Source organism: Lacerta agilis, chromosome 10, assembly GCF_009819535.1.
Source record: "Lacerta agilis isolate rLacAgi1 chromosome 10, rLacAgi1.pri, whole genome shotgun sequence".
In the NCBI taxonomy this organism is placed as follows: domain Eukaryota; kingdom Metazoa; phylum Chordata; class Lepidosauria; order Squamata; family Lacertidae; genus Lacerta; species Lacerta agilis.
This window is the reverse complement of record NC_046321.1, coordinates 64984468-65009768: the sequence shown is the minus strand read 5'-3', so window position 1 is coordinate 65009768 and position 25301 is coordinate 64984468. Positions and strand designations below refer to the sequence as shown.

The 25301-nt window shown below is 40.8% G+C and overlaps 2 protein-coding genes across 2 annotated transcripts in view; one reads left to right on the top strand and one right to left on the bottom strand.

Annotated features, from left to right (window-relative positions):
• Positions 1–10214, top strand: part of GSAP (gamma-secretase activating protein) — a 46384-nt gene extending 36170 nt beyond the window's left edge. Inside the window, exons 26-31 of the mRNA XM_033162455.1 lie at positions 390–484; positions 2043–2162; positions 6940–7001; positions 9074–9178; positions 9441–9534; positions 10115–10214. Of these exons, the coding sequence (XP_033018346.1) occupies positions 390–484; positions 2043–2162; positions 6940–7001; positions 9074–9178; positions 9441–9534; positions 10115–10206 (568 nt within the window). The 3' untranslated portion in view covers positions 10207–10214. The remainder of the gene's footprint in view (positions 1–389; positions 485–2042; positions 2163–6939; positions 7002–9073; positions 9179–9440; positions 9535–10114) is intronic.
• A 2786-nt stretch (positions 10215–13000) lies between these two features.
• The window catches only part of CCDC146 (coiled-coil domain containing 146), a 60754-nt gene continuing 48453 nt past the window's right edge, over positions 13001–25301 (bottom strand). Inside the window, exons 15-19 of the mRNA XM_033163536.1 lie at positions 19740–19968; positions 15869–15997; positions 15085–15222; positions 14047–14295; positions 13001–13434 (exon numbers count right to left, since the gene is read on the bottom strand). Of these exons, the coding sequence (XP_033019427.1) occupies positions 13231–13434; positions 14047–14295; positions 15085–15222; positions 15869–15997; positions 19740–19968 (949 nt within the window). The 3' untranslated portion in view covers positions 13001–13230. The remainder of the gene's footprint in view (positions 13435–14046; positions 14296–15084; positions 15223–15868; positions 15998–19739; positions 19969–25301) is intronic.

Genomic DNA, 25301 nt, shown 5'->3' with positions numbered 1-25301 from the left:
ACTTTACATTTCCAGCACTTGCTTTCCTTAGTTTTATACATTTTTGCCGATTTAACTGGAGTTAGATACCATCTATACATCATTTTCATATAATTTTCTTTAATCACTACACATGCTGTAAATTTTATATCATTCTTCCATAATTTTTCCCATTCCACCATCTGAATATTATGTCCCACATCTTGTGCCCAGATATTAAATTAAATCAGAGTTCCCTGTTTTGGAAAAACTGGTTAACAAAGCAGGTTCTCCACATTGCAGCTAGCTTGCAAGAGGAGGGGGGTGAGCATATGGTTTATGAAGCTGGACCTATGAATAATGAAGGGAGTTCAGGGAGGTATGTGAATTTTCCCTTCTTACATTCCATGCTGTTCCTATCTTTTATGCAGTAGGCAGGAAGGAAGATTGGATGAGATGGTCGTATTCTGTATCATGTGTCAGATTCTACAGGCCACCAGTGGAATGTGCATGCCTTTGCCTCCTGGTAAGTCCTAGGACAGCCAAGCTTTTGTGTTCCATTAATTTAGGCAGGGTGAGCCAGTGTGCTGCAGTAATTACGGTCAGTACTGGACTGGAGACCTGCATTGAAGTTCCCGCTCAACTGTGATGCTGATCATCTGAACTTTGGGCCATTCTGTCTCTCTCTCATCCTGACTTACCTCCATGGAGTTGTTGTCAGAGTTTAATTTTGTAGGAGTGAAAAGCCAAGTGTACCCCACCCTCAGCTTCTTGTAGGAAAGGGATAAATATAAAAGACATAGTGCCCACTTGTGGAGGCTAGCTTTCTTCAGTCCCCACGTGTGTCTGTATACAGAGGAAACTTTAAATATTGAGCTTTTTAACCTTGGTTGTTTAGTACTGTAATTTATATCTTGCCCTTCAGGATACAGATCCTACCAAGGCAGTGATAAAATCTGTTGTAGCGTGGGGATAGTGATTCAGCAAGTGTCTTCAGCTCTCTGACATAGCAGGCAGGAGACAGCTCCTTCACGTAACACTCTTTATTCAAGTAAACAAGACTGGGGAACTGAGGAGAGGGAAGCTACATTTATAGGGACAGTAGACTGGATAGAAAGGATACATTTTGGAGGGAACAATTTCAAGCAATCACAAAGCTGCCTTTTGGTGGGAACCAATAAGACTGAGGATCCAAATGCAGCAACTTGAATGAACCAATAGTAGCTGTTCCTTCTGGAACAGGAAGGCAGTTACTTTCCCCTAATGTGAATACAGACAATAGTAATACAGATATGATAACCCTTGAATCAATACACAACAAAATCCCAATAAAAAAACCATGTCAGGATCTTTCAGGCAGTTGCGAGAGGGGACTCTGTGGGGCAGGCAGAGCTGGAACGGATGCTTGGCATTACCTTTGCTTTCTTCTGTGCCTCCCCCCCCCCCCCGGCCACCTTCATGTCAAGACAAGGTGTTCTAATCTAGCAGTACTAAAAAGCAAAACTAACAGGCGAGCATTGATTTGAATTTGTTCTATGCCATCATCCACAACACCATTATAAGAAATATTCCTGGTGTACAAATAATGTTGCTGCTTCCATAACCAATTCACCTTCATGAGCCACAGGGCGAATCTTATTCTGAGCAGGGAAGATTCAGAGGAGTTATCCATTAAAAGAGGAATTGTCCTTATGATGTTGACTACACCGTTAGCAGCGGGGCAGCTTTTTGAGAAGCAGCTCTGGAGAAATTTCCTAACACTGACCTGTACCCATGTTGGTGGGCTGTTTGCCAAAACGGCCAGGGGTTTCTCATCTGACCCAAGAGATGGTTTTCGATCCAATTAAGAATGTTTTTGCCAGAGAACTTGGCTAATCATCTTGTCACTTGCGAGGCCATTAGAGTAATGGTGTAACCCGGTGCTTATTTTTACTCAAGAGTTGATCCATTGAAGTTAATGGACATGACTAAATTAGGTCTATTAATTTCAGTAGGTCTGCCTAGTCGAACCTCACCCAGCCTTTCTGAATAGGGTGTTTGGTTTGCTTTTGCTGAGGAATATTTTTCTCTCTCTCAAACTGCAGGATTTCATACTCTGCATATAGCGCTGGGCATCCAATGTCTCCCTTTGCATGCACTCTTGCATTACATTGACCATGGAGTGCTACATTTGACGGAGAAGTGTGTAATGAAACTTTTGAAAGGTAAGATGGATTTTCCATTTCCCATCATTCACTATTTGCTAGCAGCTCTGAATAGAACACTGGAACAGTAACAACTGTTATTTGGAAATTAAGTCTCACTTTCCTACATGAAAGCGACGGGGGCTGGCATCAGTGGCGGAGGAAGGTGGGTGCGGTCCGCCCCGGGTGCCATCCCTGAGGGGGGGGTGACATTGCCCTGCCACCCCCCAGGATGCCACGAGCAGCACCCCCCTGGGGGGACGCTTGCCCCGCCCCCTGGGTGCCCGCCGCTCTGGGTGCCGGAGCACCTATCTCCAGAAAGATTCAATTTAACTGAATTCATGCTGATGGAAGTGCGTAGAAAGGAGAAAATTTTGTGTTAGAATGGTTTAATTACTTAAACGGTGGATCTAAAATAAGTTGACATACATGACATACATGTATGTTTTGATCCTACAGTTCTGGGGCCCTTTTCAGTTACTGTGATCCTTGCACAGGTTGTAATGCATTTATCTCAGGAATGGAAATACTGGAAAGGGACCTCACTTCCTCCAGAGTACTTGTTGCTACAGCTTTACAATAACACACCCACAGAGTTTCTCTATCAACTCTATTGATTTTGCAAATCTCCTCTCTTGTTCTTCTGCTTTATCTAGTTCTGCTCAGCTGGTATTTATTAGGGGAGCAGGCAGTGGTTCCGAAAACCATGAAACATCTAAGTTGACTGAACTAATCGTCTGTTCTGCCTTGGAAGTGTGGGCTTCTAAACTGTGAAACAGCCTGGAGGGACTGATGTTTTGGTTCCTCATTAGGATTTTGATGTAGTTTGGTTGACAAAATTTTCTCCTGAACAAATTCACTCTCGTTAATGGTTGTGTTTTGCCATGATAAAGGGATGTTATGATTTGTAGAAAGAGCAAATATTCTAGTTTTTAAAAGCCTCATGTTTTATTATTCTGAAGGTCATCATACTTAAAGTGTTTGCATCGGACCAGAACCGTATGTGATGATGATCGAAACAGCACCCTCTTCTTTCTGTAATTTATTGTTAAGGAAATGTGTGACATCATGTGATTACATCATGTGTTTTTCCCTTAAACATTATGGGTTGCTGCTGGAGAAATGCACAGCCAATAGGTTGCAGTACATGTTTATGCAACTACACACTACAGGGAGAGCAGATGTCCTTTTTCAGTGTCAACTGTGTTTGACATTTAAAAAACAGTTGTTTCAATGTATCTGGACCTTGTTTTTCATCTTTATTTAACTTTTTCTTGTAGCTATATAAAAAATTGGTCCCAGCCACTTAACTTGAAAGTATTATTTTACTAGTAATGCACAAATAGGGTTATATATTAGAAAGGCTGTTGTAAAATTCATGCTAATATGCACTCAGGCAATTACATTAAAATTATATTTGAGAGCAGATTTGCTCAAACTTATTTAGATCGCCAGCTAAGGTAACTGAGATTTAAGACATTGGTTTCATAAGTTGTCTTGCTTAAAAGCTATTTGAGGGGGACAGGGTTGATAGCAAAGTACAAATATACATTTGGATATGAATATACAGTACATTAATAAAACCAGCATTAAGACACATGCTGCATACTGTCCTCAGTGCAATTCAAGGCCACCTTTTCTTAAAAGAAGTGGAGGGTATTCTTTAGCCAGCATGATACTACATGAAAATCTGGATCAGTTTTCTGTATAAATCTTGTTTTATTTGCGGCACAGGCTTGGGTGTTCTGTTTGTTTTGAAGCTATACCTTGGTTTCCACCCTTTTGAAAAGCTAAGCTCTAGTTCTTTGTAGCTGAAGCTCCAGATACTCTGGGATGAAATGAGTTTTCTGGATAACTTCAATTGGACGCCTGGGTTTGGTGCAGAAACTGACTTGGCTGTCCTGTATGAAGGAAGACCTATGTTGGGAGACAGACAAAGGAATGTGATGCTCTTGGCTTTCTTTGATTTTGCAGCGGCATTTGATAACTATGAACCATGATACCCTCCTAGGAGGGAGATTTAATGCCTTGTAGGAGTTCTGCTTCTGTGCTTCCCCTACTTGGATAAGATTAATTGGTTAATTTTCACGAAGGAAAAAACATGCAAGTTCGATAGTCTCTTTTATATTTATTATTTAGAATTCTTGGTTGTATGTGTCATTTTTAATCCTTTTTTCATTTCAAAAGTCTTACTGAGTGAAATATGTCTATGTGTGTTCATAATGAAAGTCACATTCTTTCTCGCTACTTTTAGATGATAGCTGTAATTATCACTGCTGAGTGAATACAGTGGTACTTCAGGTTACATATGCTTCAGGTTAAATACGCTTCAGGTTACAGACTCCGCTAACCCAGAAATAACGCTTCAGGTTAAGAACTTTGCTTCAGGACGAGAACAGAAATTGCACAGCAGCGGCAGCGGGAGGTCCCGTTAGCTAAAGTGGTGCTTCAGGTTAAGAACAGTTTCAGGTTAAGAACGGACCTCTGGAACGAATTAAGTTCTTAACCCGAGGTACCACTGTACTGTATACAGGCTGAGTGAATACAAGTGGGGTCCAGGGCCTGCCTTGCCCCACTTTCCCCATTGGGAGCAGTCCTACAGAGGACTAAGCAGGGAAGGGCTGGTTGCAAAAATGGTTCTGCTATGGCTGGTGGTGTCATCACCAAAGAGGCTGACACCAAAGGGACACTCTCAGTCAGGATATTAATATAGGCTGCTGTAAGCCAGGTACTGTGGGAGACAGGTCTCTAACCCTCATCCATGGTGACGGCCTGGTATGTTGGGAATCTGAGGTGAAAGAGACACGTAGTGGATGTTTCCCCCAGTTCCAGTTACCACACAGAGGTATCTTAAGGTCCAAAATAGTTTACTGCTGCAGAAGATAAGACTTCAATAATACAATTCCAGATTGTGATATATGCATACAGCTTGTAGGCTTTGTAGCTACAGATAGAGATATATACAAGTACAAAGTATCTCTGTTGTTCCAGCACTTCAAGACATAACACACACATACCGGCTCATGCTTCCAGTCAGACTCACCCACTTCACAAGACTAACGCCAACACTCCAGCACAAGACCCCAGACCCACTGATGTGCCTCGATCACTTAGATACAGTGGTACCTCTGGTTACGTACTTAATTCGTCCCGGAGGTCCGTTCTTAACCTGAAACTGTTCTTAACCTGAAGCACCACTTTAGCTAATGGGGCCTCCCGCTGCCGCTGCGCCGCCAGAGCACAATTTCTGTTCTTATCCTGAAGCAAATTTCTTAACCTGAAGCGTTATTTCTGGGTTAGCGGAGTATGTAACCTGAAGCGTATTTAACCTGAAGCATATGTAACCTGAGGTACCACTGTAGGTGGCACTGGGCCGTTGCCATAGCAACTGGCTTGGCTGACCATGCACCTGTTGGCTTACCTTATTGATGGGGTGATTTGTTCTCAGGAAGGAAGTTAACCTCTTCCTCCATGTCCAGTTCCTCCAACAGGGTAGAGGGTAAGTTTGGTTTGGTGGGATTCCCCCTTGAGTGACAGACAAAGGGAGAACTGTTGAAGTGGACTTATTATTTTCCTCGTGGCTGTGTGGGGTGTGCCCACTACTGGGATTTAGTTTATTCTCTGTGGCCCCATTCTTCTAGTTTTATGTGGTGATATTGAATGATTGTACTGAAATCTGTCTGGGTGGGCAGGTAGCAGGGAGGTGCAAAAATGCTACAGTGATCCAGAGCCCACAGGCACAACATTGTATGAAATTTGTATATGCTAATTTATATGCATATATGCATATTGAGAAACAATTACTAGAACTCTATTTCATGAAAGGCAAGCTAGTTAATTTTCTGTCCTAATCACCAGATAATATCTTCACATGTCGTCCAGATCAGTTCAATTAATTACCCCATTACCCACAATTAATTTCCTGTCCTGATCCTCCTCCAAAATCAAATTCTCTTCAATTACCTCCATTTATCACACCATTATCCCTCTAAATTGAATGAAATACAGTTCAAAATATGCAGGAGGCACACCATGGTTCCCTTTGGGTGGTGGGAGGGGGATCTGTACTGAGGTGGGGTGGCTACTGGTGCTCGCTCATCGTTTTTTAAACCTTACTGAAGCCAAAAAGGCAAAGTGGCAGCTGGTCCGCCATTGCTGCATCTCATGCGTTGTGATCCAAAACCACAAATGCCGCAGGAAGAAGGGAAATGACTTTGTTTCGACTTCTTTTTCGGAGACGTTATATTAGTCAGCCATTTATTTTTCCATACAATATTCCTTCAAAAGGAAATGAAAAAATGACAGTGGTACCTTGGTTGTCAAACGTAATCCATTCTGGAAAAAACGTTCGACTTCCGAAATGTTTGACCACCAAGGCGCAATGGGCAGTCGTCAAATTCCATTGAGAAAGTTGAGAAATGTGCCTCGGAAGCTGTTTGACTTTTGAGGAATGTTCAAAAATGGAAGCATTCACTTCCGGGTTTTCCTTGAAAACTGAAGCGTTCGGCTTCCGAGACACTCGAAAACCGAGGTTCCACTGTATTTCACTTCTTCCCAGCGGCATGTGGGGTTTCTGTGCAGCAAATGGAAGGCAGCTGTGGCAATGGCAGCTCAGCCCTTCCTGCCCACTTCCATCTGCGCAAGAGTGGCTATAAAAAAGAAAGGAAAAGCTTGCATAAGGGAATAGAATGTGATTAACTTTTTGAGTTAGTGCCACTTGGAGTAAATGTAGCTGAATGAGGATTTGTATAGCCAGTGACCTTTTTCCTTTCTTTTTCTCGTATCCTTTTGTTTTCAGAGCTGGACAACACCGAAAAGAACGAAAAGCTCAAACTGAGTGTCCTCATAAGGCTTCCTGAGGTAACTGTGTGATTTATTTGTTTCGTATTAAATCTGTTTGTGGGGAACATACGTGTTATTGATGAAGTCAGCCGTACTTCTTTTATTCCATTCAAAGGTCAACACCAATTTGGGAAGTGGGGCTTAGAGGAGAGAGTTTTGAATAATTGTAAAATGGCCACTCGTTGAATGTGTGTCAAAAACGTATCATGGCTTAGGTTGGCATCTTACTGCTAAAGTGGTACCTCGCTAGACGAATGCCTCGCTAGACGAAAAACTCGCTAGACGAAAGGCATTCGCTAGCGAAAGGCTGACTGGCAAGACGAATTTCGCAATGGGCTTGCCTCGCAAGACGAAAAATTTCCACGATTTTCTTTCCCGTCAAACCGCTCTTCCCCCGTTGGTGCTTCGCAAGACGAAATTTTCGCTAGACGACAGCACTCGCAGAACGAATTAATTTCGTCTTGCGAGGCACCACTGTATAAGGTAGTGAGAAAACAACATTGAGTCCTGGTAATTAGCTTTTAACAGGGGAAATGTTTTAAAATGGCATGGACTGAAAGCCAGGCAGTATTGTCTCTGGCCATTGATTCACTTCTGCAGAGCCAGTGACGCAGGATCTTCATTTGAACGCAAGTCAAGCCAAGATTTAGTGTGGACAACCAAGAGGAGATTGTGACCTCTTTGCTTCTCTCCAGTGGCTCTTAGTGCTGCACTGAGCTCAGCCATCAGTCAACTTTGTAGCTTTGTGCGCTGTCTGAACTTGGGCTTGTAGTTTGGCATTCCTGTCTATAGGCTGCCATGTCTATTTCAAGAAACATGAAGGGCTAATTGAACTTCCTTACAGAAAGGGGTTCTTTATTTGGCTGCATGGCAAAAACAAAGCTGGGTCTGTCTTTGCTACATTTTGTTTTAGGGAGTGGAAGGAGTCCACTGAATGGCATTCCTTCGGGGGCTGAAGTGTTGCATCTTAAGTCCTTATAAGCCTTGGGGTCAGAACTCTTCAATTACACTTTAATTTAGGTTTGGAGCCAGAACTAATATTACTTTTCCTCTTTCATTGTATGTAGTTTATTAAGAACATTAATCTTTTGTCCCTTTTTGACACTTGTCCCTTGATTCAGTTGCCCTGATGATTTCATTGGTGAATTGGTAGGGAAGCAGCCATTATACAAAAAGTAACAAAAGCAAGATGCAGCTACCTGGCATTTAACAGGGCAGAGCTTTGTGTGATGGAAGCAGATCCTCTGCTAGGCTGCATTTGACCTTTTGGGTACTAGATGAAGAATTCTGGAGTCTAAAGAATGCTGTTGACCACATTGTACAAGCAGGATTTTCACTATGGTGGAGAAAGCATGTCATTTGCTATTAGAGCTACGTTTCTTGTGACTTGATTCGACTGGTTCGTGTCCTGCCCTCCCGATCAGGAGAAAACAAGCTTGCTCCAACTTCCATGTGACAGCCCTTTAGACATTTGGAGATGGCCATCATGAAGCCTAGGGACCCAGGTGGCGCTGTGGGTTAAACCACAGAGTCTAGGGCTTGCCGATCAGAAGGTCGGCGGTTCGATTCCCTGCGATGGGGTGAGCTCCCGTTGCTCGGTCCCTGCTCCTGCCCACGTCAAAGTGCGAGTAGATAAATAGGGTGGGAAGGTAAACGGCGTTTCCATGCGCTTCTCTGGTTTGCCAGAAGCGGCTTTGTCATGCTGGCCACATGACCCGGAAGCTGTCTGCAGACAAACGCCGGCTCCCTTGGCCTATAGAGCGAGATGAGCGCCGCAACTCCAGAGTCGGACACGACTGGACCTAATGGTCAGGGGTCCCTTTACCTTTACCTTTATCATGAAGCCTACACCTGAAATTGTGGCTTAATACTATTATTGTTTATTAATAATTAATATTTGGGCAGAATAAGGCTGCAGTTCTAATCCCAGTTACTTTAGGAGTTAACACCATTGAACTTGTTGTGACTCATATATGAGTAGATGTGGTTTAGGACTGGACTGCAATGTAAATTAACCATCATCAAAAAAGGAACGGATCAATGCTGCATTGCCCTTTGGATATCTAACCTTATTTTATTTTGTCTTATAGGCAATTGGTCGTCAGGTTAGTCAACTCTGGAATCACCCTGTAAGCACCAACAGTATTGCAAGGAACTATGTTAAACTCTTGCTTGAGAAACTCAGCAATAAGCAGGTAAATATCTTGGGATTAAACCTCAACTTGAAGTTGTTGTGATTCTTGTCCACATGGAAATTTGCAAACCTCCATTTGCTTGAGTGGCATTGGAACACCAGATCAGAAGTTTGGAAGAGAGGAGTGTCTGAATCTAAATGGCATAGCAGGAAAGCGGGGAAGAGAGATGAGGGGATCTGCATAAATTGAGTCTTAGAAGTTAAAGGGCTTTACTGTTATTCATAGTATTAATCCAGTACTTAAAATGCATTTTCCTTCACAGTACAGTATGTTAGTTATGGAGAGTTCGATACCTCAAATAGAGTTTCTTCCGCTTAACTACTTGGTCAATATGTTGGCAGAGGTGGAGAGTCAAGGTAAATATACTCCTGCACTTTTCTACCCAAGTTCCCTGATTGTTTAAAAATGCATCTCATCTTGCTATTGCCATGTTGTTCTGGGGTTCACATGCACCTTGCTGGAATATAGAATTATTAAGCCCAACTTGCAGCTTCCTTATTGCTAATTAGTCGCAAAATTATCCTCCCCGCAAAAACCCCCCACCTTTTTTTATTGAATGTTGGTTACATATAAATGCACCGGAAAAGCAGGTAAGCAACAAAACAAAATTATTGTGGTACGCTTGTTAAATGCTTTGTAAAATTCACCCGTGCCTGACGCACCTCACACATTTCAGATGAGGCACTGCAACTGCTGAGAAGCTCCTTCCACACCACACTGGTTACTTACAGAACTTCACCTTCCTCTTTCATGTCTGCTGCCGTGAGAAGCAACCGTTGTGCTGCATGTGATGAGATTCCCATATGCCAGCCGTGCGACATGAGCGGGGTTTTTTTTTAGGAGTGCTAAAAAAACAAACTGCGCTTTTCCCGCATTCGTATCCACCAGTGTTAACAATAAGCCTCTCAAATTCACGCCTTTTGTGATCCTTCCTAGGATGGATGACTTCCGTGGCACAGGATGACATGAATGCAAGATGTGTGGAAGCATTGGCACTGAAGCACACAACTCGACTCTTAGGTCTTTAGTGAAACTTATCAAACTTATTACCTCAGCTGCATCTGTTAGTGACATGTACCGATTCAGGAGAAATACTTAAACTTCTGCTGACTACTTAGAGAGAGTTCGGCATAATGACTCTTTCATTGTCACTACTTATTATTAATGGGATACATGCCAAAGTTGCTGTGCCCAAACGCAGTCACTTTCAGGTAAACTACATGGAATTACAAACTTAGGCTCAATTTGCCTGCTACTCCAGTTCAGATTCTGGCAAATAAATTCTGAATATGGAGTAACTATATAACAGATCAAAAATAAACCGGCAGCTGTTGAACACTGGTGTATAAGGGGATCCATTTATGAACTTGGGAAGTATGAATAAACTAGCTCTGTAAATAACGGGAATATATGTATAATTTTGAAACTTAATATATCCTTGCTTATGTAAAATGTCATCTTTCTTTTGTATATTTTGCTACTATCACATGAAACTTCAGCAAGGCAACTAAATTTCAACTGGGGCATATTTATATTTGTATTCTCCCTTATGATCCACTTTTAAGTTAAAGGTTGTTGATACTGATGTGAGAGGTGATTTGCATTTAAATCAGTAGGATGGGAATGTGTCTCTTGCTGATAGATGTAGATTAAGTGTCAGTGCGAAAAGAAATAGTTGCTGTCAAAAAAGTCATGCATCTCGCTCTTGCTTCTCACCTACCGGTATTTTTGTAAAGCGCTAGGCTTTAGCTGTGAACAGTAACAGCAATAGAAAAGTTGGATTCCAATCAGGAACATTTTCAGTTTTCTACATGCTGGCATACCATTAAACTGATGTCATTTTCGTTGCAGCTACAACCCCCCCCCCTCTGTTATCTAAGTGTTTGACTTATAGTGAACAAAGACTTCTTCCACATATTTAAGTCAGACTCTGCATACTTGAATATCGTATTCCAGTAGGATAGAACTATAATTAATTGTTGAAAAACTGCAGCTGAAATTTATTTCATCAGAATGCTGTGTACAGTGGTACCTCAGGTTACAGACTCTGCTAACCCAGAAATAGTAACTCGGGTTAAGAACTTTGCTTCAGGATGAGAACAGAAATCGCGGCGGTGGCGCGGCAACAGCGGGAGGTCCCATTAGCTAAAGTGGTACCTCAGGTTAAGAACAGGCCTCCAGAACGAATTACGTTCCTAACCTGAGGTACCACTGTATTGAAGTCTTTTTAACCAGAGCATCATATTAAACAGGTAACTGTTTTGCTATATAAGCCTAATAGGTGTTACCCAACTATGTCATGGTCTACCTAAGCCCATTATTTCATACTCAAGAGTAGTCTCACTGAAATTAGTCACATACTATGCAACAGGATTAAAATATGTGTAGGATTCAGATCTAGAAAGTGGAGGAGTGCAAAATATTGTACAGATAAGGCAATGCAGGGTACTTAAAAGGGGTCGGGGGCTTCTTCAAGGCGAGCATGAATCAAAGTGGGAATGCCTGACTTGTCTGGCTCAGAAATCCAGACATTTAAAAAAAAGCTGTAGAAAAGTGAAACTGTGTCTCCAAGTTTAACCAGGATGAAGGAGGGGGAGAGGGAATGGCGTTGAAAAATTGCAACTTAAGTCTCTAGCTTAAGCGCCAGCATCTGAAGAGGGTGGCCGGACTGGAAGGTAGAGAGGACAACTGTAGCTGGAGTCAGGGACATTGACAGGCAGAGGCAACTGATGCTACTTTCTCCCCTACCTCCTTCCTCCTGAGGTCTAAAATGCCAACCTTGAGGCTCGGGAAGAGGAAGCTGACAGCTGTGTCACCTTCTGGATTGGTTGTCTGTAAGAAGACAGGCAGGCAGGGCTGGCTGAAGTTGGGGAGGGGAACAGTGCCTCATTTCCCCTAAAGGACCAGCCTTCATTTGGGGATCTCCTTAATGGCTGACAGGTTTAGTTTGTAATTGACAACACCCTCTAACCCTCCTGCTCTCGGCAGGGCACAGGTTTTCAAGAGCAATAGCTTGTCTCTTCCAAGCTTGAAGATAATGCCAGGATGGGGAGAGGAAAGTAGGAGCATTGTGACTTGACAGGTCAAGCTTTTAAGTGCCCAGCACAGGAGTGTCTCACCTTACTTGTCTACACAAATCAGCAGCTTTGTTACTCAGGCAGGGGCACCTCTGTCATGTCTGCAATCTTCAGACCGATCACTGGCAAAACATTTGGGGTGGGGGTTAAGTGAAATCTCTTTAAAACTACCCCCAAAATAGTGAATGCGGGAAGGTAAATGAAGTAGACTTGGGTGGACCAATTAAATCAGGCAGCCAATAAATCGCCTCCAACTAAGGTAGTTTGCTTTACAAAATGCCAAACAGATTATGGGGGTTGGTCCACAACCTCACTAGAAAACACACTGTTTTTTGTTTATCGAAGTGCAAGAATTTTCTCCTTTGCGATTTTTGTGGTAATACTTCCTTGCTACTAGAATGCATTTTCTTTGCCTTTTAAGAGGAAGGAATGTAACCACAAATTTAAATAAGCACAACCACCTCATTTCATTTCACAGATATTTTTATTTGTGCATTGAAAGAGTACTTCATACATATGCAGAAAACAAGAAGGCACAGATAGTAAATGTTAATAACTGATTGGTAGCTTTATCTACCATACTTTATACAAACTACTTGGCAGCCGCCAAACATTTCAAAATACTGCCTTAAATGTTTGGATACTAACTGCATAAAGGTAATAGGATTGTACGGATGATAATCTATGTCTAATTTACTACTTGTTATTATTTAACATACAGATTTTTTGCAATATGGGGAAATCTGCTTTATAGTTTTTAAATTAAAAAAAAATACTTAAGGGGATACAATTTGCCAAGCCCTACTGTACAACAACAACAACACCATTCATTTCATTAAGTGTTGTGTGACACTAGCGAATGTTTGTCAACAACACTGTATGGTCTGCTATGCCCTATTAATAACATTGTGGGGAGTTCTGACTCTGAACATAAGAGTAGGCCCTGAATTATAACTTCTGCAAGGTTCTGTCTCTTTAGACTTGAATTGGCTTCACAATTGGCTTCCTTATATGCCTCATATTTGAACTAGGCTCGCCTGGTTTGAAAGGAGCCAGTGCGCCATAGGGCCGTGGCAGAGGGAGAACATTTTCATCATCTGGGATGTAGGCATTGGGACGTTGCTCAGCTGTGGTGAATACAGAAGTCGGTAAGGAATATTGTTCCTCTTCTGTAGCACGCTGTAAAAATAGAATTTTTAACTGGTTAAATGCAGGCTATTAATTAAAACTGCTGTTATGAGTGCTATATGTTTCAAAAGAACCAGGACATTAGTGTGCACCAGGGATAAGCAAATCTGTCATTTTTCAGTTTCTCATTTTTCCCATCTGAAGTTCAGTTCTCCACAATTCCACATCATTCTTTGTTGTTTCTTAATCAAAGTCCTTATGAAAATCAATCGGCATTTAAGTGCAAATCCCCCTTCCAATATACACATTTTACCAAGTTATTTTTCCTAATGTATTTTCATACACATTACTTGGCTGAATTGAAAAATTCAATTCCTGGAAGAAGCTCAACAACTTAGGGTTGTCAGTCAAAAAAAGTTGGGAGTTCCTGCACCTCCTGCACTGTCTATAACAGTGCCCTGGGATATCCTTGCGCATACCTGCTCTGAAGAGCTGCTTAAGGATCTGGAGGGCTACAAGATGCAGCCAAGTAGAGATTCTGTCAGAATGGTGCTACCAACACAACAGAGGCCTTTGACTACCACCTACCTAGAAGTCCATGTCAAAGAGTTGGAGAAAACACAAAATGAGCTCACAGAGAGCAGTATCCCAGCAGAAACTCACTTTTGCTTTGGCTTCCATTGCTGTTTTATACATTTCTTCATCACGCAACACCTTTAACCACTCGGTCTCTACATCCTTAGGAAGTGGGAGACCTTTTTCCAACCGGGAGGTGATGGTCATTAAAAACTGTTCTTTGTCTCTCATTTCTTGCTGCAGCTTAATGGCATGTGCTTGTTTCATAGACAACTCTGCAATAAGAGCCATCATTTTTTGGGTTGTACTTTTTATTTTCTCTTGTAGTCCATTCATCTGAAATGAGCAGCAAAAGCACAATGATATACCCAGTTCCCCAAAACAGCTTCCTTCTCTGAAGGTGGGAGACTCCTCATGGATATGCCACGAAGCTCTGCTGCTGTCTCATCTGCAGAGCACATGAAAATGATCTATCTTGAGAGCATGTCAGACAGCTGCAGGGTCCAAAGGTCCCCAGCTACTCTAACATGTCCCCAGGAAGGCCAACAAGCTATGGTACCCCTGGAGTCGCATATTCATTTCCCCTCCTATAAAAACATTGACTGACCAGGGGAGGGACCCGGAAAGTCTTGTCACTCCAACTTTCTGCCCTGGCCAAAAAAAGAAAGAAAAGAAAATCCCCTCCATATTTTCCCCTTCTGTGTACATAAGATTGCTTTGTTAACCCTTCTGTGTGCTTAGGTACAATCTGGTAAAAAATATTGGGCCACACTTTTCTCTAGGTAAATAATTTTATACTAGGACTCCTTTAGAACTCAAGGTATTTACGCAAATTTAGCTGCATCAGAATGTGGACAAGGATGTGGATATGAATTCTGTTCATATCACAACTGGATGCGAGTTAATGTTGCAATTTCAATCTCAGTCTATTGAAATCAATATATGCAGCTCACAATTCTGTGTTCATAGAATTTTTTAGGAATAAGATAGAAGTCATTGAAGGTTAGATCACCTGGATTTTGGAATAAGAAAATGTAACCACTTCCATTTAAGCAACCCACAGACATGTTGAAGGCTGCTGAAATGTGTGGATATCTGTCTGAACTAGATAGTGGATGACTTTACCTTCTTAGCCAATATTAATGTGTCCTCTTTGCCGTTATCAGCCTTGGCCTGTATTTTGTCTGTCAGCCGGGCAACTTGCTCAAATATAAAGTCCTTCTCAAGCAATTTCTCTTCTTTTTGTGTCAGCTTTATTTCTAACTACAGTGCAAACAGATTCATTAATATATACAATTAATCGTCAGGGGCAAAGTTTACAAAAAATCCATTTTATAATGTTGATTATGCATTATATATTCTAAAATAAAAGAGTGTTTCAGGGTTGGTTGGCAGTGGTTCAGGAGAATTTCATGGGTTTGAATTACCTGAATTAAAAATTAAATTTGCTCTTCTGACTGTAAACTCCCTGTGATACTTGGATGAAAGGTGATATATAAATTTAATAAAAATAAATCAATCAATAACCAGTTATTGTGAAGGCCATCCCATTGAAACAACATCCTCGAGCGAGTTCTTGCCTGTACCCTCCACATTCACATTATGTAGTAAGACTTATTCCATGTCACTTGGCATGTGTGATGCTGCACATTTCTCCATCGTTGTTCAACATCACTGGGTGGTAGGGTGGGGTAAAGGACTTGTGACAATTTCAGGACACAGAATAAGTATTTTTACATAGAGCGCACTGAGGAGATGGCAACATTAGGATGCTGTTTTCAGCAGAAACCTGTTTTTCACACTGTCTGGTTCTGCTCAAAGATGTCCCTTCTCAATCAACTTCAAGTTAACAGTGAAACATGGTCACTTTTCCGCAATAGTCTCATGGACATACAAATGGTGTTATTACCTCATCTATTTTGTGGTACAACTCTTCTAGAGTGAGGTCCTTCCCTGGAAGTGCTCTTGTTCTGTTTTGTCCACTGGGGTCTATAAACAGTTTTTCCAGGCTTTTAATCTTGTCCTTGCATTGTGAAAACTAGAGAGAGAGGAGTGACAAACAGGTTTGGTAACTTAATAAGCACCCTCTCCCATAATTGTTATCTACCTACCTACCTACCTACCTACCTACCTACCTATCTATCTCTATTCCAGGGAAACCAAACTCAGCACTGTTACACTTGCATTTCCACACACACAAAAGTCAGAAATGGACAATCAGCAGGTGATTCACTCTGTGTTCTTTTGTTTTCTTCTTACAAAGCTGAACCATCCAGTCCTTCCTGTTCTCAGAAGTCAAGTTGCATCACAGGAAAAAGGAAGGTTTTGGTTTTTGTAATACACTAAAAGAACTTTTAAAAGGGGTGTGGGGGGGTGCTTTGACGCACAAAAACAAGGTAAAACTGTCCCTCCCAATTACACATTCTCTAGCACATTATAATCTAACACATTAAAACTTGGGTTAGATTGTGAAATTTCTGGAAACAGAGAAATGCTTGTTAATCCACACCAGAACAGCAGAATGTGTGTTCTGAAATGAAAATACATTTGTTAAAACAAAACCACCACTGTATCTCATAAATAACAGGATGCTGGTAGTGTTCCCTTGAGCACTCATATAGGCAGCTCAGCACTATATAAAATGTACCCCTTTCTTTATACAATCTACCATGAGCCATTGCTGTACAAGTAGGGATGAGGGATGGGCAAATCCCACCATTTTGGTTTCTCTCAAGTTTCTAGTTTTTCCACTCTTAAATTCGGTTCTCCACATTCCCACATCAGCTAGCAATTTATTTTTTTTAAAGCCCAGCATTTTAATGCAAATTTATATTAAAATGCACATTTTTGCAAAGCAATTTCCCTCGATATAATGCATTTTTGTAGGTTGCTTTCACTACTGTATACAGTTTTATGCACCATTGCTTTGCATTGCAAAATTCAGAGAAACGTGAATTTCAAATGATGGCTGTGATTTGGTTTTGTGTGTTATTTTGGAAAGTGTGGATTTAGGTACATTTGCCTTTAAATGTGAGCTCAATTGAATTTCTCCCATCTTCCTATGTAGTGCCATTCAAATGAATGGAAGACCCCAGCCATAGAGATACTCTCCCTAGTCATGTCGGCAGCAGCAGAATGCCCCCCCCCTCTGGTGGTTCCTTGCTGCAGTGCTGGCTAATTTTACACTAGCCTTGGTCTATGTATGGACAAGCTACTGAGTATATATTCATGACAGCACCACTCTGAGGATGTAGGGCAGGACTCTGCAGAGTCCACAACACCCCCTGGCATGACACTTATACAGGCCTCCTGCCATTTTGTAATGGGAGAACTTCCCATGATAGTCTTCAGCAAGTCTTCTCTGAATGCTTTACTGTATGTTGGTCACTTGTTTGCTCTTTGAAATGTCCAGAGAAGTAGCATGAAATGTGCTAGTGGCTTGCTTTGTCACTTTGGCTATTATTAAATGCTAGTCGCAAACCTGCGCTTGGTTGTGGTGCTGTATATGAAGTAACTGTCTTTATACTAAAGACTCTTTTTGAGACTCCCTCCTCCATCTTGTGGTTGATGAGAACGGAAACTCACCAGTTCCACAACAAGTTTATAGCACAGTACAGGAAAACCACAATGCATTCTGCAAAGGCTTTATCAAAACGCCATCTAACCCTGAAGATGTTTTTCACTATCTGTAGCTACCATATTGTTGTACTGACTTTGTAAACACATGCTGTGTATCTTTCAGCAGGAAGTCCCACTGTGTTCAGTGTGACTGACCTAAGTGTGTTTAAAGTTATGGCCTTGCTCTGTAATCATACTTAGAAATGTAGCTAGAAACTGCAACCAAATAGTTAGCTTTTGAATCAACATATGAATTTCAGCCATTCACCCCTCTTGCCAACAACACTCAGCCTCTCCTGACCCTGAGGCATGTGAGATATTTGTCTCCAGTCTACCTACCCTGCCTTCTTAGCTGTCCTGCTGATTTGCTTATCAAATTTCTATCCCACCTTTTCTCCTAAAGGGCCAGGCCAGCAAACAATGGACGAGCAAAATAAGACAAATTTGGTCCTTTAGCCACCTGCCTCCCAGAGCTTCCTGATCTGGTCCTGATCGTGCTAGTTCTGCTGCCCACGCAGAAGCTGCCTTGATTACATGACAGGAACGAACATCCCCAACACAGCAACTTCCCTGCCAGCTACCCTACCTAGCTCATGCAAATCTGTTCATCTGGGTATCCAAATTGTCGAGTGCGATTCTTCCCCCTCCAACCAGCCTAATTTTTTCAGTCATTTTTCTGGCTGTCCAAATTGTTTATGCATTCCTCGGGGGATATGGAGAAACTAATTTCTCAAAAGGAGTGGAGCCCAGAGCTGTAACTCAGTGTTATTCTACTATGAACGTAATAGCAGCCACATGTCAAAAAGTTAAAATGTCCAAATAAGAATGAACAGAAACTCTTATGAGGGCTGGAGGGATGCTATTTGCTCTTAAGGTCAAAAGTTATCTCAGGAAGAAAGGACATAATATCCCTAAGAGTAAAGGAATCTCATATTATCTCCTGTCACTTTATGACAACTGCGTATCTCCACTTATTATTTGAGGCGTATAACCACAGGTGAGTGTCTCTGGAGAGTAGCTGTTAGCACCTACTCAGCACATAGCATCTCCAGGCAGGGGCTTCTGTAGTCATCTCAAAATATTTGCATATTGCTATTTCCAGCACTGAAATTAATAAGCCTGGACATAAAGGGAAGGATGTTCCGGTTCTTACGGTGAAGGGGTGGCTAACAGTTGACCCATCGACCTTCTGCTTCTTAAAGCAAGGGATGGGGAAGGGTGGTTTGGTGGTGGTAGGAGGTCTCAACAAGTTCTTCCTTGCTATGGCACCACCAAAGCCCCATGAGGTGCTTCACCCACTCCTATTTGCCTTGGTCTCTTCCTTTCCAGGGACATTGTATATGCCCATGAGTCCATAGGGATAGCTATTTTATCCCCTAGAATAAATGGCGGGTGGCGCTGTGGTCTAAACCACAGAGCCTAGGGCTTGCCGATCGGAAGGTTGGCAGTTCGAATCCCCGTGACGGGGTGAGCTCCCATTGCTCGGTCCCTGCTCCTGCCCACCTAGCAGTTCGAAAGCACGTCAAAGTGCAAGTAGATAAACAGGTACCGCTCCGGCGGGAAGCTAAATGGCATTTCCATGCGCTGCTCTGGTCTACCAGAAGCGGCTTAGTCATGCTGGCCACATGACCCGGAAGCTGTATGCCAGCTCCCTTGGCCAGTAAAGCGAGATGAGCGCCGCAACCCCAGAGTCATCCGCGACTGGACCTAATGGTCAGGGGTCCCTTTACCTTTACCTAGAATAAAGGGAAGCAGCTGCACATCATCATGGAACATCTTTTCCCCATAGCAGACTTGGGGCTTTAATTTGTATAACAGCAGCAGGCCAGTAGGTGGTCCATTGCTAAATAACCCCATTCTACACACTGGCATAGCTGTCATCATGCACCATCACTTCCAGGTGTGCAAAACTGTACTGCCAGCTGCCTGGCCCTGTCTCCCAGCTTACCGCTTGAGCATCCTAATACCTTATTTTGTAGGCGCAGGAGCCTCCTGCATCAGTTCTAATGCTGTTTAGGAGTATTGTAAAATGGAAAGTTCTCCACTGCAGGCCAACTACAGGTGCCTGCAGTGACCTCACATTTCCATAGTCCTGGCTTTCTTTTGTCTCCTTAAAATAAGAAATCCGGTTATGGAACGGTAATATTTCTTATCGCACCTACCTGAATCTGCAGGACGACCAGATCTGCGTCTAGACCTCTTTTCAGAGGCAGTGTTCTCAGTGACAACTCAATATGCCTCTTTTTCTCTGTGAGCTTCAGCTTTAGAAAGCGGATCTTTTCATCCATCACATTAATCTCAGTATCGCCATTTCGACTCATCATTTCCTGAATATTTATTTTTTCGTAAAAAATGCACACTTCTTCTTCACGCTCTATGAGCAGAACTCCACTACAAGGAACCCAAAGTGAAGACTTAATAGGCAGGTTGTAAAGTACATAATTTATTCACCAAGTCCATTCAGGAAAAATGGTGTTTGTTACAGGTTGCTGGGGGGGGGGGCGACGACCCCTAAACCCTAGAAGTTAATAAATGGTAGGATTTTGATTATTTGGAGTATTGAAGAGAAGATTGCAGGCCAGGGGGGGAAATGCAGGCTATGCTTCCTTTCCAAGCCTGGGATAGAGGCATTGACATGACAAAAGGGGTTGATGGCCCATCTAAGAGGAATCTTGGGCCTGGGCAGACAGAAGGTTGCCAGGATAACTGGGTGTGAGGTGACAGAGCAAGGTGTGTTGGGAAGAAGATGGGAAAGAAAACAAGGATTGAGGCCTAGTTTAGTGATAATAAGGAAGAGGAAGGAGGATACTAATTTCAGCTTGTTATCTCTGAGTATCTGTCTTGGTTGGGAGCTCTATAATGACTGCCTCAGTGGCTTTAGCAATATAGTCAAAGGCCAATTCAAAATTTTAGTCTTACATGCAAAATATAACTGCCATGTAAGAGGGCAAACTAATTAGGAATAGAGGACTGAGAAATGAACGAATTACATACATCAACCTGTAAGTCGTTAAGTATAACTGTTTAATTGTACACTGACGTGGAAAATAACTCTGTATGTGTATTGCTAAAGGTTTAACATTGGAAAATTCCACTGAAGCCAAGTAAGCTCTCCGAGTGCCTAACAAGATAATAATAATTATTATTTTTTTGTAGATATTTTTTATTGATTTTATCCAGTTACAAACAGAAAACAAATGTGTACAATAACTTTATAAATGAATAACAGTTTACAAATTATATCACACCAAACCTATAAGTCATATATCCTGGAACTTCCCTTCTTTCATAATAAGTCTTCCTTATATCATACTTTATATTTCGCACTTTAAGTACATTCCATACATTTGATTCCTCCTTTACATCTTATTTCTAACTTTCCATCATCTCTTCCAAAATATAATTCCAATCTTTAGATATTTCGCCTTCTAATTTGATTTTATGATACCATCTTCATTCATATTTATATGCCTTGAGTTATATGCCCATATTTTACGTCTTACAAACCTTTTCCAAATATTCCATAAACTTGCCCCACTCGTTTTTAAACGTTTCCTCCCCCTGCTGTCTGACTCTCATTGTCATTTTAGCTATTTCCATAAATTCAGTGATTTTCTGTTGCCACTGCTGCACAGTTGGTATTGTCTTTTGTTTCCAGACCTGGGCCAGCAGTAGCCTCGCTGCAGTTGTAGCATATAGAAAAAACTTCTGGTCTGAATTTTTTATCTCTGGTCCAACCATCCCTAGAAGGAATGCCTCTGGTAATTTTTTGAAGGTATACTTAAATATTTTTTTGAGTTCGTTATAGATACTTTCCCAATATTGTTTTACAGGATCACATGTCCACCAAAGATGAAGAAACTCCCCGTCATTCACCTCACACTTCCAACAATTTTTACTTCCTTTTTTATACAGTTTCTTAAGCTTAATTGGGGTGAGGTGCCAACGGTACATCATCTTATATAAGTTCTCCTTCAAAGATGTACACGCTGTGAATTTCATATTGGTATTCCATAATCTTGACCACTTAGCAAATTCGATATTATGACCGATGTCCATGGCCCACCTTATCATCACAGTTTTAACCTCCTCGTCTTTCAAATTCCATTCAAGCAAGTAATCATAAGCCTTGGATAAGATTTTTGTATTATTTTGAACGACCTCCTTTTCTAACCATGACCTTTCTGGTTTGAAACCTTTCATTTTTTTGTCTTTTACAAAGACACTATTCAGCTGATGATATTCCAGCCAGCTTGATACCCTTCCTTTAATGTTATCGTATGACTTTATCACCTGAGTGTCACCCTCCATTTCTATTAACTCTCTATATGTTATCCAATTCCTTTCTATATGTGATTTTTTAATTGCAAAAGCTTCTTGTGGTGACACCCAGCCTGGCGTCTTCGCTTCAAACCAGTCTTTATATCTGCTCCACACCTGATAGAGTGGTTTCCTGATTGTATGATTTAAAAACCCTTTGTGTACCTCTACCTTATTATACCATAGGTAGGCGTGCCACCCAAATCTATTTTCTACCCCCTCCAAATCAAGTATGTCAGAATTTTTTAATCTAAACCATTCTCCCAGCCAATCAATGCACGCCGCCTCATAATAGATCTTGAGGTCGGGTAACGAGAAACCACCCCTTGTTTTTTTATCCGTTAGTAATCTATATGCAATTCTCGGCTTCTTTCCTTGCCAAACAAAAGCTGAGATGATTTTCTGCCATTCTCTGAAATATTTTTGGTTAGTTATAATAGGAATATTTTGATAGAGAAAAGTATCTTCGGTAGTATTGACATCTTGATCACAGCAATCCTCCCCAGGAAGGACAAATTCAATCTTCCCCAGATTTCCAACTTATTTTTGATTTCCTTCCATAGGACCTCATAATTATCTTTGAACAAATTGACATTCTTTGTTGACAACCAAATGCCTAAATACTTTATCTTCTTCACAATCCCGATTTCTGTTTCTCTTTGGATTTTTTCATATTGTTGCTCGCTTAAGTTCTTAACCATCATTTTTGTTTTATTTTTGTTAATTTTTAAACCTGCCAATGCACCGAATTCTGAAATAATCTTCAAAGCCTCTCCAATGAATAAGTCTGGTTCTTCAATTGTAATTACGATATCATCGGCAAAGGCTTTGACTCTATACTCTTTACTTCCATATCTTATGCCTTTTATTTTTTCCGATGTTCTGATCTCATGTAATAATACCTCTAAAGTTAATATAAATAAAAGTGGAGAGAGTGGACAACCTTGTCTTGTACCTTTCGTGATGTTGAAACTTTCTGTCAATTCATTATTTATAATTAATTTGGCTTTCTGCTCATTATATATTGCCTCTATACCCCTCCTAAATTTGGTACCGAATCCTAATATTTTCAAATTTGTTTTCATAAAGGTCCAAGAAAGGTTGTCAAATGCTTTTTCAGCATCCAAAAAAATTAAAGCTGCAGATTTATTAATCCTCAAATCTAAATAATCAATGATGTTTATCATTGTCCGCATATTATTTTTTACTTGTCGCCCTGGAAGGAAACCTGCCTGGTCTTGATGAATATAATAAGCCATGATCTTTTTCAATCTTTGTGCCAAAATGTTGGTGTATAGTTTATAATCGTTATTTAATAGTGATATTGGCCTATAGTTTTTTACGCATAGAAGATCTGAATCCTGTTTTGGAATTAGCGTGATGTACGCCTCTTCCCAAGACCGAGGCAGTTGTCCCTTTTCCATTATATTATTCATGACCTCCTTCAGTGGAGAGACCAGCTGCTGACTTAATTTTTTATAATATTTTATTGAGATGCCATCTGGTCCCGGAGCTTTTTCATTTTTCCCCTGCTTTATTGCCGCTAAAATTTCTTCTTCTGTAATCTGTTTTTCTAGTTGATCTATTTCTTCTTGTGCCAGTTGTCTTAGCTTATGTTGTTGCAGATATCCTTTTATCTTATCATTGCATTCTTTTGGTGCTTTGTATAACTCTTTATAGTATTTTAGGAAGATATTCTTTATCTCCTTTGGTTTATCCACCGTTACATTGTTGTCAATCAATTTATTTATCATGCTCTGTGCCCTTCTTTTCTTTAATTTCCATGATAACCATTTTCCTGCCTTATTTGCAGACTCGAAGTTCTTCTGTTTTAATAGTTTAATCCTCCATTCCACTTCCTGATTGATCAGGGCATTGATTTGTATCTGTAACAGCTTATAAGTTTGTTTTAATTTTAAGTCTGTCGGTTTAGCAGTCATTTTTTTTCCCACTTCCCTTATTTTTTGTAATATTTCCTCCTTGGTTTTTTCTCGCTTCTTTTTAAGTATAGAATTTTGTTGTAGAAAAAACCCCCTCATAACTGCCTTACTGGCATCCCAAACCGTGTTTATATCAGTCCCTTTATTTAGGTTAAATTCGAAATAGGTCTTCAACTGTTCTTTAGATCTTTCAAAAACTTCCCTGTTTTCTAAAATACTTTCATTCAATCTCCATCTTAATTGTTTTGACCTTTGGATATCTAGCTGCAATGTAACAGCATTGTGGTCTGATATAGTTTTCGGTAATATCTCTACTTTTTTAACTTTGGTTGTTAGCTCTTTCGATATCCAGATCTGGTCTATCCTACTCCAACTTAAATTTGGTTCCGAGTAAAACGTAAATTGCTTAACCGTTGGGTTCTTAAACCGCCATATCTCCACCATTTCATTTTGTTCTATTATATGATCAAAGACTTTTGGAAGTTTCCCTAGGGATTTTCTCTGTTTCGTACTTGACCTGTCCATTTCCGTTGAGGGTACTCCGTTAAAGTCACCCATTATTATAGTCTTATAGTCCACATATTCTATTAACATTCTTTTCAATTTTTCATAGAATTCAGCCTTTTTGTCATTTGGGGCGTAAATCCCCACCACCAAAATTTTTTGACCTTCCATCTGCACTTCCACTCCTATTATTCTTCCCTCATTGTCTTTGAATTTCTGTTGGGCTGTATATTTATTTTTAACGTATAAGACCACTCCCCTTTTTTGTGAATATCAGACGATATAAATTCATTCCCCAGCCTATAGTTTTTTAAAACCCTATTATGCCTTCTTGTGATATGAGTTTCTTGCAGACATATTATGTCTGCATTTAATTTATTTAATATATGTGTTACCCTATTCCTCTTGGCCTTATCGTTTATGCCATTTGCATTCCAAGATATAAATTTAACAGTCATTATTAATGTTCAGTTAAATATTTTATTTCAGCATCAACAGTTTAGATATCCACTGTTTTTTCTATCTGTTCTTCTTCAATAATTTCGCCTTCATCCTCTTCTTCTCCCTCTTCCCCTCTATGAAGTTCCTTATATCTTCTTCCAAACTTCTTTAATTCTAATTCTGAATTTATTTTGTGTTTCTTCTCTTTATAATAGAATGAAACTCCCTCGGGATATTCCCAACGGAATTTAATTTTTTCGGCATTTAAAATTTGGGTTAATTCTTTATATCGGTTCCTTTTTTTCAAAAAGCGATTTGGAATGTCTCGGAAAACCACAATTTTCTTTTCATCAATAACTAATTTACCATCTCTAGCTTTCTGCAATATTGTATCTCTTACATCTAGCGAATTAAAGGTCACTAGACAGTCTCCTGGGTAACTCTTTCTTGGTCTATTCTGATGGGGGGTGGTCTTATTCTAAATATATTTGTGACCCCTAGGGCTAATTCATCTGCCTC